This window comes from Dipodomys spectabilis, unplaced genomic scaffold (assembly GCF_019054845.1).
Source record: "Dipodomys spectabilis isolate Male_0828 unplaced genomic scaffold, ASM1905484v1 ptg000297l, whole genome shotgun sequence".
NCBI classification, from domain to species: Eukaryota; Metazoa; Chordata; class Mammalia; order Rodentia; family Heteromyidae; genus Dipodomys; species Dipodomys spectabilis.
Window position 1 is genome coordinate 7454901 of NW_024870974.1, and position 15170 is coordinate 7470070.

The 15170-nt window shown below is 40.4% G+C and overlaps 1 protein-coding gene across 2 annotated transcripts in view; it reads right to left on the bottom strand.

Moving 5' to 3' along the window:
• Dapp1 (dual adaptor of phosphotyrosine and 3-phosphoinositides 1) overlaps window positions 1-15170 on the bottom strand; it is a 38937-nt gene that overhangs the window by 2136 nt on the left and 21631 nt on the right. The window contains exons 4-8 of one of the 2 annotated variants that reach the window (XM_042701791.1): window positions 14130-14260; window positions 6908-6955; window positions 4602-4664; window positions 3374-3459; window positions 871-958 (exon numbers count right to left, since the gene is read on the bottom strand). In XM_042701791.1, the coding sequence (XP_042557725.1) occupies window positions 871-958; window positions 3374-3459; window positions 4602-4664; window positions 6908-6955; window positions 14130-14260 (416 nt within the window). The remainder of the gene's footprint in view (window positions 1-870; window positions 959-3373; window positions 3460-4601; window positions 4665-6907; window positions 6956-14129; window positions 14261-15170) is intronic. The other variant, XM_042701792.1, reaches the window with a different exon arrangement.

Consider the following 15170-nt stretch of genomic DNA (forward strand, 5'->3'; position numbering starts at 1 on the left):
GTGTATGCAAGGCAAGTGCTCTACCACTGAGCCACCTTCCCAGCCCCAGATTGGTGACTTATGAGCACTCTGACATGCTCTTTTTATAAGGTACCATGTGATTTTTTTGTTGCTTTGTATGTCCCTTCCCCACAGTATAACCACTGTTTTCACTGTATTTGATGTTGGTATAATTTGGGGAGTGGAAGGGAAAAAACAAATTGTTTAAATCGGGATACAGGTGGACCCATTGCAACAATGAGATGTACAAGACGCTATGTCGAAAAACGAACTTTACAATTTGGGGTGGGGGAGGAATGTAGTTGTGAAGATGGGAGGGAAGGGATGGTAGGGGGAAAACAAAGGAGGAGGCAACAATGCTTGATAAGAAATGTACTCATTACTTTGCTCATGTGATTGTAACCCCTCTGTACAGTATTTTCACAATAAAAAAAACTTTTTAAAAAAAGCATATAACAAGCAGATAAAATACCTTTTGTCCCCTTGATGGACAAGGTGCTGCTTGCATTGGGAAGCTAAATTCAGTTGCGTTATCAGGTGACAATTTGAAAGGATTTTCCATTCAAGAAGCATGTTAGTTTGCCTCTGAGAGACCTTCATGTCCCAAATGTCCTCCCAACAAAACCAAACTAACCTGCAAACGTTAAGGCCTTTGGGCCAAGACCTGAATATGGCTACCCCATTTCCTTTTTACAAGCCTGTCTCGATCTTTTTTCATGCCCCCAAAGAATGAACAGGTTATTGCAAGTACACTTGCAGGTATTGCAAGTATTCCTTTGGTTATTGGCAATACTCTGCCAAGGAGTATGGTTGAAATCATCCACACATTATTTCTCAGGCCTGAGACATGTGAAGACTATAATAACTTACCATCTTCCATCGAAGAATCTTGATCCACTCATCAGCTTCTACCCCTGTCTTTGCACAGAGATAAAATGTCCTGAATGGAAATACTAAACTAACAAAACAAACAAAAAGAATGTAAGATACTCCAAATGATTACTTACGTTGAACATGAATTAAGATATTCTAAGGGGAAGAAGAACTGAGAAAAGGGACCTTGGTAAGTAGTAACAAAGACCTGTTACACAAGAAGTAACTTGAGGCTATTTCTGCCAGCTGAGGGTGGACATGTCTAGGAAGTTTAGACTTATAATATTACAAGTACATGTGCTTGAAGGAGACTCCAATGAAGGAAATGTCCAGGATACCACCAGATTCCCTCGCTGTGCATGCTCCAGGTAGGATACAATTCATGTGTTCACTCAGTTGAGTATGATTGAAAGATGAATCGTGTGCTATGATTCAAAGAATAAGCATGGCAGAGAAGAGGGATCTCTGAATTTTTCTTCTGTTCTGCTTCCTATGGATGTAGATAGCTTTCAACTATGTAGGACAGGGTAATTAGACAATAAAACTCCATCGCCTGGTTATTTTGCCTATTTCTGGCCATCAGTTAGTGTTTATGGACAGAAAAGGAACTTTTCTCCTGGCCCAAAGGACTTCCTAGATGTACAATAATTCTTCATTTTACTGTCCCTGATTATTTATAATGGAAGTTATTGGAGTGATAGTCCTAATTTAGATCTTCTTTCCTCTTTTTTCCTGTACTTCAAGTTGAGTTGAGCCAGGGACTGCTGGTTCATACTTGGAGTCCTAGCTACTCAGAAGGCCGAAATCTGAATATTGAGGAATTGAAGCTAGCCAGAATCTTATCTCCAGATATCACCAAAAAGTTGGAAGTGGGTTATAACTCAAGTGGTAGGTCACTTGCCATGAGTGAAAAAGCTCAGGGACAGTGCCCAGGGCCCTGGGTTCAAGTCTCTGTACCAGCACTACTCAGCTCAGTATGACGCAAAGATGAATCCTGTGCTATGATTCAAAGAATAAGCATGGCAAGCAAGAGAAAAAAAAATTGATTTGAAAAATGCTAAAAAATATTTTCCTGTTCCTAAAAAGGCCTGGAACTGAAGTTTAGAAGTGCTTCTCCTAAAGCCCCTAACTGCAGATTTTGTAAATAACTTTCATCAGTGTTGAATAGTTAAGGGCAGAAGGGAAAATCCTGAGACAGTTCCCATGGACAGGTGAGTTTGGGAAAGGAGTATTGTGAATAGCTTCTGGAATTGTCTCCCTGTGAAAACACCGTTAACTCCCCATTTATATGGATTGCTTTCCCTTTCTTCTTGCTAATAGAACCCCAGACAATAAATCATAATTATTTTGCAAATCATGATTATGTTATTGCTCTTCCTAACCTTCCCTTGCCTAGCGATAACCAGTGGTAGCCACAGAAATAAGGGGATAAAGAAGTTTCCAGCGAGACCCTGGCTTTCCTGATTAAAAACAAAAAGCATAGACATGGCTGAGGACATTTCTACATCTTCCTTCATGCTATGAAAGCATGAGCTCTATAGTTGCAGTAGCCACTGGGAACAGAAGTAACCAACATGAGGAAAGACCTGAAAAAGTGTACACACACTCAGCCTGGTCTTACCATGGAGGCTGCCTGTTTCTCAAGCTCTTCTAAGAAAAATATACCTCTGCCAGCTCATATGGTGCATTGGGGTGAGTTTGAAACAGATCGCCATTGTTGGTTGATGTTACAGAGTTATAGTTGGTTTCTGCTGGTGTAATAATGATTCTGTAGTTACACAGATAATATTCTTATTATCAGGGAATACATACTTAAGTCATTTGGGGTAAAATGCCATAATGCAACTTGCTTTCCATTTCTTCCAGAAATTGTGGATACAAAGATAAAGCAAATAGTGCAAGTTACTGAAGCAACTGGTAAAGGATTGATGGTATAGTCTTCTTGCTTGTAAAACTCTAAAACCTGGCTGGTAATAGACACTCCTTTCATTATTTATTTTTGAATATTTTTTATCTTTAAGTAGTTATGCAAAGGAGTTGCCATTCACCAAAGCAGTTTATGGATACAGTGCATCTTAAGACATTTGTCCCGGATAGAAAATGGTCATGTTATACAGATTGTATTAGAATAATACATTTCTCTGTCATAACATTGTAAATAACACATCAATGGAGCCAGCAAAATTAGAATTAAAATGAAGAGGAAAACTTAAGAGGCACAAAGCTGTCTAAGATGTGGATGGCTAAATATCTGTCTTCATTGTGCAGTGCACAACTTGACCCAGCCAACTTGCCACTGTTTAAACTGCTCTAAAGGAGGTATTGTGTCACAGGCAGCTGAATAAACTTCTAATGTGTACCTGTGTGGTGGGCCAAGTATGCGTCCCTCAGAACCACACATTGTAGACATGAAGACACTCATGTTTTCATTTCTCAGCTAAAATAAAACTCAGGTAAGAAGACTAGAGGAAAAAAATGTCCTTTATGAAAAGCAACTTACCAAAAACAGTTTACCCTTTCCTGTGAATAATCAAATTGTACAGCTGAACACTCTGTTAGGTCAAGGATCCGAATTGGTTCTGGTGACTTTAAAAAAGGGAGGAAAAAAGAAGAAGAAAAATGTCACAGAAAGAAACACACAAATGTATCCACCACATACTCCCTTGCAAGCTTTCTACCATGTAGAAATGTTCATTTCCCTCCCCGCCCCCCCAGCAGCTCTACGAGTGGGCAGCCTTATGAAGGGACATCATGTGGATCCTGGGTATGCCAATAGTCATTCCTGAAACTGAACAGTAGAAACACATTGCCTTTACAGATTTACATTTAGTGGAGACAGATTTTTAACACATGGAAGGAAAGTCTCATTTTTTTCTCATATATTTTTTTAAGACCTCTACTTGGTCAGAAATCGTGTGTAAGGAAAGCAAAAATAAAAAAGTTAGTGAAATGGGCATAAGAAATGGACATTTTTAATAAAGGGGGAAACTGTTCCAGGGAAAGAAGAAATAAGGGTCTCTCTCTCAAGAGAATATAAAAAAATTTTTTTTAAAGAAAAATTCCATTCTCCTGAACAAAGCTGAACTTTAGCTAGCTCAGGACAGAAATTTCTTGGCATCCATATTTATCAAAGGAACACTGTTCCAATCAGGAATCAAAACCTCCCATCTGGTTCACACCTACTATTCTAGCTATTCAGGAGACTGAGACCTGAGGTTTTGGACTGTACTCACCAGGATGCTCAAACCTAAGAGATTCTTATCGCCAGTTGACCCAGGGAAAGGAACTAGAAAGCACGTCTCAATTGGTAGAGTTCCAGTCATGAACAAAAAAGCCAAATGAGAGCACAAGACCCTGAGTTCAAGCCCCAATACTGACACAAACAAAACAAAAAACTCCCTTGCATCTCTAGTGATTTTAGTCTTTCAGGAGGACAGAAGAAAGTTTGTGGGGACATTAAAGGCAGATGTTCCTTTCATCTAGGGAGGTGATTTAGTTTTTTTTATTGTTACGATAAAGGTGATATACAGAGGTATAGAGTCAGGTAATGAGTACATTTCTTTTTGACAATGTTACCCCTTCCCTTGCTCTCTCCCAGTTTTTCCCTCCTATCCCTCCCCACAAGTTGTATAGTTCATTTTCAACATAGTGTCTAGTGACTACCACTGCTGCATTTGTTCATTCTGGAGAGGAATTTTTAAAGGAAAAATTACTAACATGTATCTCACCATTTGGTCTTTGAAGTATTTGAGTTCATTCCTGTGCAAAGTGAACCATCTTGTTTTCCAGGTCTAAGGGAAAAAATAATGACAACATTATAAAAGATGTAAAATACAGAAATGCAATGTCTAAACTAGATGATGTATTTTAATTTAAAAATATTGAAAAGATTATATAAAATAAGCCTTAACATAATCTAGTGTATCATTTCTGATGAAAAAATTTTCAGAGCCGAGCTCCGGTGGCTCACGCCTGTAATCCTAGCTACTCAAGAGGCTGAGATCTGAGGATCACAGTTCAAAGCAAGCCCTGGCAGGAAAGTCCGTGAAATTCTTTCTCCAGTAAACCACCAGAAAAACAGAAGTGGCCCTGTAGCTCAAGTGGTAGAGCGAGGGCTGGGAAGGTGGCTCAGTGGTAGAGTACTTGCCTTGCACGCCTGTGGCCCTGGGTTTGATTCCTCAGCACCACATAAGCAAAAAGAAAAAAAGCCGGAAGTGGCGCTGTGGCTCAGGTGGTAGAGCGCTAGCCTTGAGGGGAAGAGCTGAGGGACAGCACTCAGGCCCAGAGTTCAAGCCTCACAACTGACAAAAAACAAAAAACCAACTTTCAGAATATCTATAAACATTATTCCATGATTAAGCAAGCTCATAATAGAGATGTCATTTGGTTATTTAAAGAAGTAAAGAGAAGTAGCATATCATTCAAATGTTATTTTATTAACTTTATGATAATAAAAATGAATGTGTTTTGAGGCATCTACAGTGAATTACATTTATCCTGGGGAAAAGTATATGTATTTCTTTGAAAATGTATATATGTAAAATTTATATTTACATTCATATATGCATACACATAAACAGCTCATCCATAGATATGTCAAAATTATTTTTACCTACAAACAAGCCAATTGAAGTTCAGAAACAAACCACATGATATTCTATCCTGGGGGTGGCAATGTACCAGTTTAAAAAAACACCAACGCCCCCCCCCCCGAATATTTAAGAATAAATATGTGCCAGGCACTGGTAGTTCAGACCTTTAATCCTAGCTACTTAAGAAGCTAAGATTTGAGGATCCTGGTTTGAAGCCAACCCAGGCAGAAAAGTCCCTGGTGAGACTCTTATCTCCAATGAACCACTCAGAAACCAAAATTAGAGCTATTGCTCAAAGTGGTAGAGTACAAACCTTAAGCAAAAAAGCTTAGGGACAGCGCCTAGACCCTAAGTTCAAAGTCCCATTGACTGATAAAAATAAATAAATATACTCTCTGCACATCAACTTTATAATAATAATTAAAATTTTTAAAGAATAAATATGCTGGCCCAGACATGCTGACACATGCCTGTAACCTCAGCACTAAGAGGCGGATGTAGTAAGAACTTAAGATTGAGACCAGAAAGGAAACCCTGTCCCCAAAAAACAAATTTTTAAAAAGCTATGAATGAGCCAGGCCCTGGTGGCTCACACCTATAATCCTACTACTAAGGAAGCTAAGATCTGAGGATTACGGTTTGAAACCAGCCCAGCCAGGAAAGCCCATGAGACTCTTATCTCCAATTAATCACAGAAAATACCAGAAGTGGTGCTTGTGGCTCAAGTGGTAGACCACTAGCCTTGATTGAGCACAGAGTCTCAGGGACAGCACCCAAGCCCAGAGTTCAACCCCCAGGACTGACAATAAAAAAAAATTTTTTTAATGCTATGAATATGAATATCCCATATTCTCAGAGGACATTGAATTTAGTAGGGACACAAAGAATTATTATGTGAACATTATGTTCACATTAGATCCAACCAGTCAAGTCCCAAAGAGACAGATCAAGTATCCTACTCCTAAAGTCACAGACACATGGCACCAAGGATCAATGACTTGTTAAAATAGAAATGCTTTATAGGTACAATCACACAAGTGGGAGGGCAAATGGACAGACTGGACTTATAAAGTCCTAAACTATATTAACTTTGGGATTTATAACGTAGTGCCAGAGCTGGTTTTGGCATGCCTTTTGGTAGACATCATATACAACTCTGTTTTTTTTTTTTAAAGACAACAGAAATGTACTAATTTACTCCCAGTATTCCCAATTCCATTAAAAGAATTACATATTTTCATGAATATTAACTAGAGACTACTCCCGAGTCATTTCCTAGAATTCTGACTTATTAGTCCTAAAAATGAACTCTTGAAATAAGTAAATATTGTAAGTGGGTCAAATGAGTTGGCAGTTGTTTACAAGAAGTAGTAAAGATGAGAACTGAATCTACATAGCATGTACTTTTTGTGGTTGGCATGAGCCAGTCCACACTTCCTTACCTTGACCAGGCCTCCCTGCTTGGTGAGGTAGCCTTCCTTTGTGCCCAGCTGAAAGAAGAAAAGAAGCTAGAATAAAGCTTAGAACAGTTGCAACATGATGTCTGTTTTTGCATCACTAGTATTACTGTAGTATTTATTGCAGTGCCCCACCCATGGCAGACAAACATTTTGCTGCTGACCTACATCCCAGCCCTTCTGTCCCATTTTATGAAGACCAAGTTTGTCTCTGCTCTCTGGATGCTCTTTCATTCTTCACTTAGGTGCTTAGCACTTTCCATCTGCCATGAGACACTATTTACAGGCTGAATTATCTGATGTCTTTCCGTAGCAACAGGAAGTGATAAAAAGGTTCTTTACTACCTTGTTGGCAATTTGTAAACAATAAACCACATCACTCCACTTATGAAAGGTAGTGCTTGTTAAAGTGCACTATGGGCTGGGCTCTGGTGGCTCATACTTGTAATCCTACCCACTCAAGAAGCTAAGATCTGAGGATCACAGTTGAAAGCCAGCCCTGGCAGGCAGGCAGGCAGGCAGGAGATAAGTCTTTGAGACTTATCTCCACCAGAACACTGGAAGTGGTGCTGTGGGTCAAAGTGATAGAGTGCTAGCCTTGAGCTAGCTCTAGCTCCTAGGCCCCAAGTTCAAGCCCCACAACCACCAAAAAATAAAATAAATAAAATGCACTATGCAGGCAATCTGTATTGTGGCAGGGCTATTTACACAAACACACATCCATCTGTGATCAATACCCATGGTTAGTGTTCAATACCTACCACTTTGACACCCTTAGGTTCAACCAAAAAGGTATTTAAAATGTTTGGAAGAATCCAGACATCAGTGGCTCATGCCTGTAATCCTAGCTACTCAGGAGGATGAGATCTGAGGATTGGGGTTTAATGACAGCCTGGGTAGAAAAGTCCCCATGAGACTCTTATCTCCAATTAACCACTCAAAAACTGGAAGTGGCTCAAAGTGATAGAGTGCTAAAAGAGCTCAAGGACAGTGCCCAAGTCACAAGTTCAAGCCCCATGACCAACCAAAAAAAAAAGCAAGTTTGAAAAGAATTGCATCTGTGCAGAACCCATATAGACTATTCAAAAATTATTATTCCCTAAACACTTGGTCTGATAATTTACATCGCATCTATACCGTATTAAGTGTTGTAAGTTACCTAGAGAAACTCAGAGTACACAGAAAATGTGCAGGTTTATGCAGTGCTGTGCCATTTGACATGAGGGACTCGGGCACGGGAAGACAGGGGTATCCACATGGGGTCTTAGCACCATCCTTACAAATTCAGAGGGGTGGCTATACACATGGGAAACTGAATTAAGAAAGATTCTTTGCTTCAGATCATCCCAGAATTTGTCCTTTGCTATATGCCTTGTAAAATTTTCAGAGGGAAGAAGTAGCGCTGTGGCTCAAAGTAGTAGAGCGCTCGCTTTTAGTGAAAAAGCCAAGGACAGGTCCCAGGCCCTGAGTTCCAACCCCGTGACAAATATATATATATATATATATATATATACATATATATATATATATATATATATATATTTGAAGAGGGAATCTTAGAAGGAGCATTTCTTATATTTAATCACATAGTCGTCTTCCTTCCCATCCTTACACTCAATCTCAATTTCCCCCACTGCCCACTGGCTAATATTAATTCTATGAAGTGCAAGTTTATTTATACCTGATTTATTCAAAAGAGATTATAGGGCTGGGAAGGTGGCTCGGTGGTAGAGTGCTTGCCTTGCACTCTACCCTAGGTTTGATTCCTCAGTACCACATAAGCAGAAAAATCCAGAAGTGGCACTGTGGCTCAAGAGGTAGAGCACTAGCCTTGAGCTGAAGAGCTGAGGGACAGTGGCCAGGCCCAGAGTTTAGGCCTTGTGACCAAAAAGAGAGAGAAAGAGAGAAAGAGAGAGAGAGATTTGAGGTATTTCTTCAACTCACAAATCATTAATTTGTAAGTAAAGACAAGAGTGTGGCTGAGCAGTGTAGGGCACTGGATTGCGGCTCTGCTTCTCAGGGGCACTGCTGCCAAGTGTTCTGGGTTGGAGGACTGACTCAAGTGGTAGGCAACATTTTAGCACACACATCCTTAACACCTATGCCTTAAAATGAACCGCGAGAGCTGTGTTGAATAGAAATCTGCAAAAGACAAGGACCATCAAGATCAAGAAACTTGTAATGTCATAAATTTCTAAGGAAACTGAATTCCTAGTAGGATATCTTGTTCTAAAATGACGCAGAATGCTTTATTTGTAAGTAAAAATAAAATGAATTAAAACTAGGAAATGACTTGGGCTGACATCAAGGTTCTTTTTATGGGAGTTTCCAGAGTATTTTTTTTCCCTAAGACTAGTTCTTCCTAGTGAATAAAAAGAGGAACAACTGTACAAAGAATTGAAACAAGAAATATTATACAACCACTTAAAAATTCTTATAGCAGATTGGGTGAGGGAGTGGGCGGGGGGAGGCTGGGAAGGGATGTGAAGGGGAAAAAAAGGAGGAGGCTGCAATGCTTGATAAGAAATGTACGCATTATCCTGCCTATGTAATTGTAACCCCTCTGTACAGTATGTTCACACAAAAAAAAATTCTTATAGCATAGAGTCAGGCATAGTGGCATACACCTGTTACCCTCTTCACTACGAAGGCAGAGGCAGGAAGATTGACAGTTCATAGCTTGGGCTATGTAACACTAAAAAGAAGAAAAATTCTTATGTCATGAAAATAAGGATAAACTTCCAGATGTTCTTTTAAATAATGTTAAGCAATATTGGTCAATTTGATTTATTTTAGTGTTTACAAAATTAAATTCACTGAGTTGAACTTAGGCATTATATTAAAATGGCCAAATTACCAGTTGGTGTTGTCCATAAAGATAAAATAATTAAGGATAAATTGTTAGATAAAAGACCTTCATAGAATTAGGCACTAAGGACTGGGAATGTGGCTTAGTGGTGGAGTGCCTAGCATGTATGAAGCCCTAGGTTCAATTCCTCAGTACAACATAAACAAAAAAAAGCCAGAAGTGGCGTTGTGGCTCAAGTGGTAGAGTGCTAGCCTTGAACTCAGAGAATATCAGGGACAAAGCTCAGGTCCTGTTTTCAAGCCCCAGGACTGGCAAAAAAGAAAAAAAATTAGGCACGAAAATCAAGGAACAACACAACTCAGCCATATAATTTCCCTCCAAACAACATATTATGAGCCTAGGATTTTCTATGGTTTTGTTGGTGAAGTCTTCATATAGAAGAACTGAGCCTTCATTCTATCCAGGATTTAAGAAATGAAGCAATTACACTGTAGATTTATCTTGAAACAAATTCATGATCTGCAACAGGAAAGATGTTTGTAAGGGCCCAAGTGCATACAACCCAAATGTTTAAAAATATACTACTAGACTACTAGCCTACCTGGTTGCTTGCTTTAAATGTAGTCAGAAGCCTTTGGGTAGACTAAAACAAGGTAGGCACTGTGCAAGTACTATTCCTTGGGTTTTTGTTGTTCATTGTTTGTTTTGTTCTTTTAGTAAAGGCTAGAATTCTACAACTTGAGCTACAGCTCTACTTCTGGCTTTGTAGTGGTTCATTGGAGATAAGAGTCTCATGGACTTTCCTTTCTTGACTGGGCTTTGAACTGTGATCCTCAGATCCTGAGTAGCCAGAATTTCAAGTGCAAGCCACCAGCTCCAAGCTTTGATCAGGGCTTCTTGAGGAGGGTTTCTGACTACAGGGATGGAGGTAGCACCCTGTGCACAGTTTCAGAGACCAGGTGGGAAGGTGGCATCTACTGTGAGCTGGGGTGGCAGTGACTGGAACTCAGAACATGAGTTGGGTCACGGAGTAGAGCGTTAGGATGATGGGTAGCAGGAAGAGCAACTGTCAATTGCTTACATTCAACTAATGACAATATAAAGATATATAGATATCGATATACATTGAGAATAATGAGATCCGTAATCCCCACTGTTAGCTGTCTATGAAAAGGGAAATGGCTAGAATGCCTCTTATGGATTTTGCATAAGGATTGGAAGTACTGGTGTGAGCACACAGAAGGCTGAATGGATGGAAAAGGGATGTCCTCATGGTAGTATGATTCCTCCCTTTCAGTGACATCTCCGCTCAAATGTTTCCTCAAAGAGGCCTCTCTCACTTCCCTTCTCTCCCTTACCCTTTACTTTTACTCCCTGGTATTCAAATACTAGGTCGATTACTGTCTATGTATGACTCCTTACTAGAACAGATGCTTGTTAAGGGGAAGGCCTTTGCTTAATTTCCTACCTAATTCTAGTGCTTAGTGCTCTGGGCATGGTAAACACTTAAAAGTTATTATTTAACAAGTAAATTACTTGAATTTCATCTTATTCCAGGAATACAACGATCAGTTGATGTCCAAACATAGTAATGTCCCCAAACGCAGTTTCTATAGATGCTCAATAGTTTTACACAATGGAACATCTTTTTTTTTTGGCTGCAACTAAGTTCTTTTTCCTATAAATATCAATGCATTCTCTTCCTCTGGTGACAGTGATTATGCAAGACTACATGTCCAAAGAGAAAGCAGAAGACAACTTCCTGAGAGCTCTCAGCGCACTGTGTGGCTACTTGGGAAAATGAATGAAGGCTGACTTCCCTATGTTCAGTAAGAGACAAGTTTTCTTTTTCTTTTTTTCTTTTCTACCGGTCATGGGGCTTGAACTCTGGGCTGGAACACTGTCCCTCAGCTCTTCAGCTCAAGGCAAGCGCTCTACTACTTGAGCCACTGCGCCACTTCTGGTTTTCTGAGTGGTTTACTGGAGATGAGTTTCATGGGCTTTCCTGCCCGGGCTGGCTTTGAACCACAATCTTCAGATTTCAGCCTCCTGAGTAGCTAGGCTTACAGGCATGAGCCACCAGCGCCCATCTAGAGACAAGTTTTCTAACCAGACTGGAACACTTTCCTCAGCTCTGCCCTCCCAGCCATCCAGGAAGACTAGTGATCTCTCAGAATCTACTAGCAAGCAAATTCTTTTGTCTATATATTTGCACAATAAACTTCATGTAGCATGAAGCACTCTTCCATGATTTAAAAACTCCACTCAACCAAAACCCTTCTATTTCAGTGTTTAGATACATAGGCCGGTAACTCCATCTGATTTCTTTTTTGTTTTTTGGGGGAGGGTTCCAGTAGTGGGGCCTGAACGCTGTCCCTCAGCTCTTCAGCTCAAGGCTAGTGCTCTACCACTTGAGCCACAGTGCCACTTCCAGCTTTTTTCTTTTTGCTTATATGATGCTGAGGAATCGAACCCAGGGCCTCAGGCATGCAAGGCAAGCGCTCTACCACTGAGCCACCTTCCCAGCCCCTCCATCTGATTTCTTTTTTTTTTTTTGGGGGTCCAGTCCTGGGGCCTGAACTCTGGGCCTGGGCGCTGTCCCTCAGTTCTTCAGCTCAAGGCTAGCACTCTACCACTTGAGCCACAGCACCACTTCCGGCTTTTTTCTTTTTGCTTATGTGGTACTGGGGAATTGAACTCAGGGCCTCATGCATGCAAGGCAAGCACTCTACCACTGAGCCACCTTCCCAGCCCCCCATCTGATTTCTTGAAGTGAGCAAAGAAGTAAATAATAAAGCTTTCTAGAATTAGGTTGAAAAATGGCCCATTTCCACTAAGCTATGCTATATCTCAGGTGCATATCAAGTCTATAGATTAGGTATTATCTGCATTTTACTCTCTATAAAGGACACATGTGGAGGTCACAGTCTGATTGACCTTGAGTGCAAATCTTTAGAAGTGTAACAGAGGACAATGTGAAGTTAAACCGAGAGTGGAGAGGAGAAGGATGTTGCAGTGATCGGTGGAGGGTGAAGGTTGAGTAAACAGGAAACAATGATGGGACTAGTTGACTGAGAAACAAGAATGGTATAGAATATAGGTTTGGATCTTGTCTTAGGTCTTTTCTGACTTGGACTACTTATCACATTACTTTCCTAAATTTTTCTAATTCCATGGTCTGAGACTTCTTCCTCTAATTCTAATAAAACCAGAATATCTTTCTCAATTTCCACATTTATTTATTTATTTACTTACTTATTTATTTAGTCAATTATGAGGCTTGAACTCAGGGCCTGAGCATTGTCTCTGAGCTCTTTTTGCTCAAGGCTAGCACTACCACTTTGAGCCACAGCTCCCTCTTCTGGAGTGGTGAATCGGAGGGAAGATTCTCATGGACTTGCATGCCTGTACTGGCTTCAAACCATGATCCTTAGCTCTCAGCCTCCTGAGTAGCTAGGATTACAGGTGTGAGAGCCATTGGTGCCCAGCTGACAACTGTCTTAATAAAGCTTATAGCTGAGCTTCTGCTAGTGATTATTTTCCAAATATAATGCTTTCTATTCAGAATTCACTCTTGATATCATTCGATTGTTGTCTTCATCATCCTCCTATATTCAGGATTCTTATAGTAGGAGTCATTGGCCAGCAAGGATAAACAGAAAGAAATAGAGCCCAACAAGGATAAAGGGACGAGTACCAGATGGGAAAGTGTGAGGTCCTGGTTCACAGGTAAGTATAAATGGACTCTGGGGAAAACCATGAGCACCCCACTCACACTGAAACTGAACAACAGCTCAACACCACAAAGACATGCAAAGGTTTCCAGCTGCGTACTTCAGTCAGTAAAGGAGAAAAGGCTAGGAGAAAAAAAAAAACAAACACCAGTTCCTATAGTCAAGCCAGAAAATTCTTCCATGAACAGTTGAAATGTTAAAGAAATTATTTTTTTTCTCAATTTAAGAAGCTTGTCAAAGAACAACTATTTAGTCAACTAGGTGGACACATCTGTCACCATTCTACCATTAACTTGCTTGGCCATTTAAAGACAGAGATTTAAGTGTTGTTTTCTAAGTTATATCACTAAAATGTGTGTGTGTGTGTGTGTGTGTGTGTGTGTGTGTGTGTGTGTGTGTGTGTGTGCTGATAAGCCTTGAACCCAGGGCCTCCTGCATGCTAGGCAAATGCTCTACCACTGAGCCACCTTTCCCAACCCAAACACTGAATTATTTTTCTGATTTACTCTATTTACTGCAATGCATTGCAGCCTTCAGATACATTCTTTTCGAAATTTTATATCCCAAGCTAGATTTTTATGCACACGGGTGGACAATCAACCTTATTGCACCTGCTGGCTTTCAGACAGTCAGAGAGTTTTTGGTCAGACCAGTGGTTGCTTACAGAAGGCGCTGTCGGCACGAGGTCACTTTCTGTCCTTCCTGTCTGCATGGCAGTGTGAACCCGTACCGATTCATAGATGGAAGGTTCTTCCACTTTCCTTGGATAGGGATGTTTCAGGACAATCAGAGTACCTGAATGAAGACAAAAGGACAAAAATAATCGCATAGGGTCCTTAGAAGGAAGATCTGGATGCAAACTGGACAGCCCCACTTGGGTTGTGGTCCCTTTTTTCATATTCCCTTATTCACATTTTTAACATTCACAAACTACCAAACATAGACAGATACTTAAGCTGGGCATTGAAACATAAGCTTGAAACAGATCATTCTTGGTCTCCTAGTGATGGAGATAGTCATTTAAATAAGCAGGGCCATGAGACCAGTGGTAGCAATGTGAGCAAAGCAGGATGTCGGCCTCTGAGAGCCACAGGAGAATGTGTTTTATAGAATATTCAGGAACACTTTCATAGGGGAAGTTGCTCTTAGGTATAGATCTTGAGCAATCACTAAAGCGGGCTTTATAAAAACCATGAAAATAAACATACACAAAATGCCTGGACATACAGAGATCTCTTCCATTTCCTTATTACCCAGCCATCCCAGAACAAACTTGTGATGGAGTAGTGCATCTCAGAAAATAGACTCAGAGCGCACTCCCCATTCTCTCTACCACTAAACTTAACTAAAGGGAGCTTTTGCTTTTCCTGAGTGGGAAGGCCAGAGACAGGCTCATCTAACAAAGGTCTCCCTATCCATCTGCAGGAAGGGACCAGGCAGATTAAGGGCTCAATTCTCCAGACTGAGACCTTGAGGCCAGAGAACTTCATTCAGAGGCTTAAAGAATGTGCCATTAGACACTTCCCCTTCTGCAACCTTCCCCCAGGGATTAGTCAATCAGAAACTAGAAACTTTGGCTACAAAGAATCAAAACTAAAGCCTTTTTTTTTCTTCCTTGCTATGGCTTCTTGCTTTTAGTCTCACTGTCTTTCATACGGCAGGTGCATCCAAGAGCATACTAGACAGGGAAGGAGAGGCAAATAAT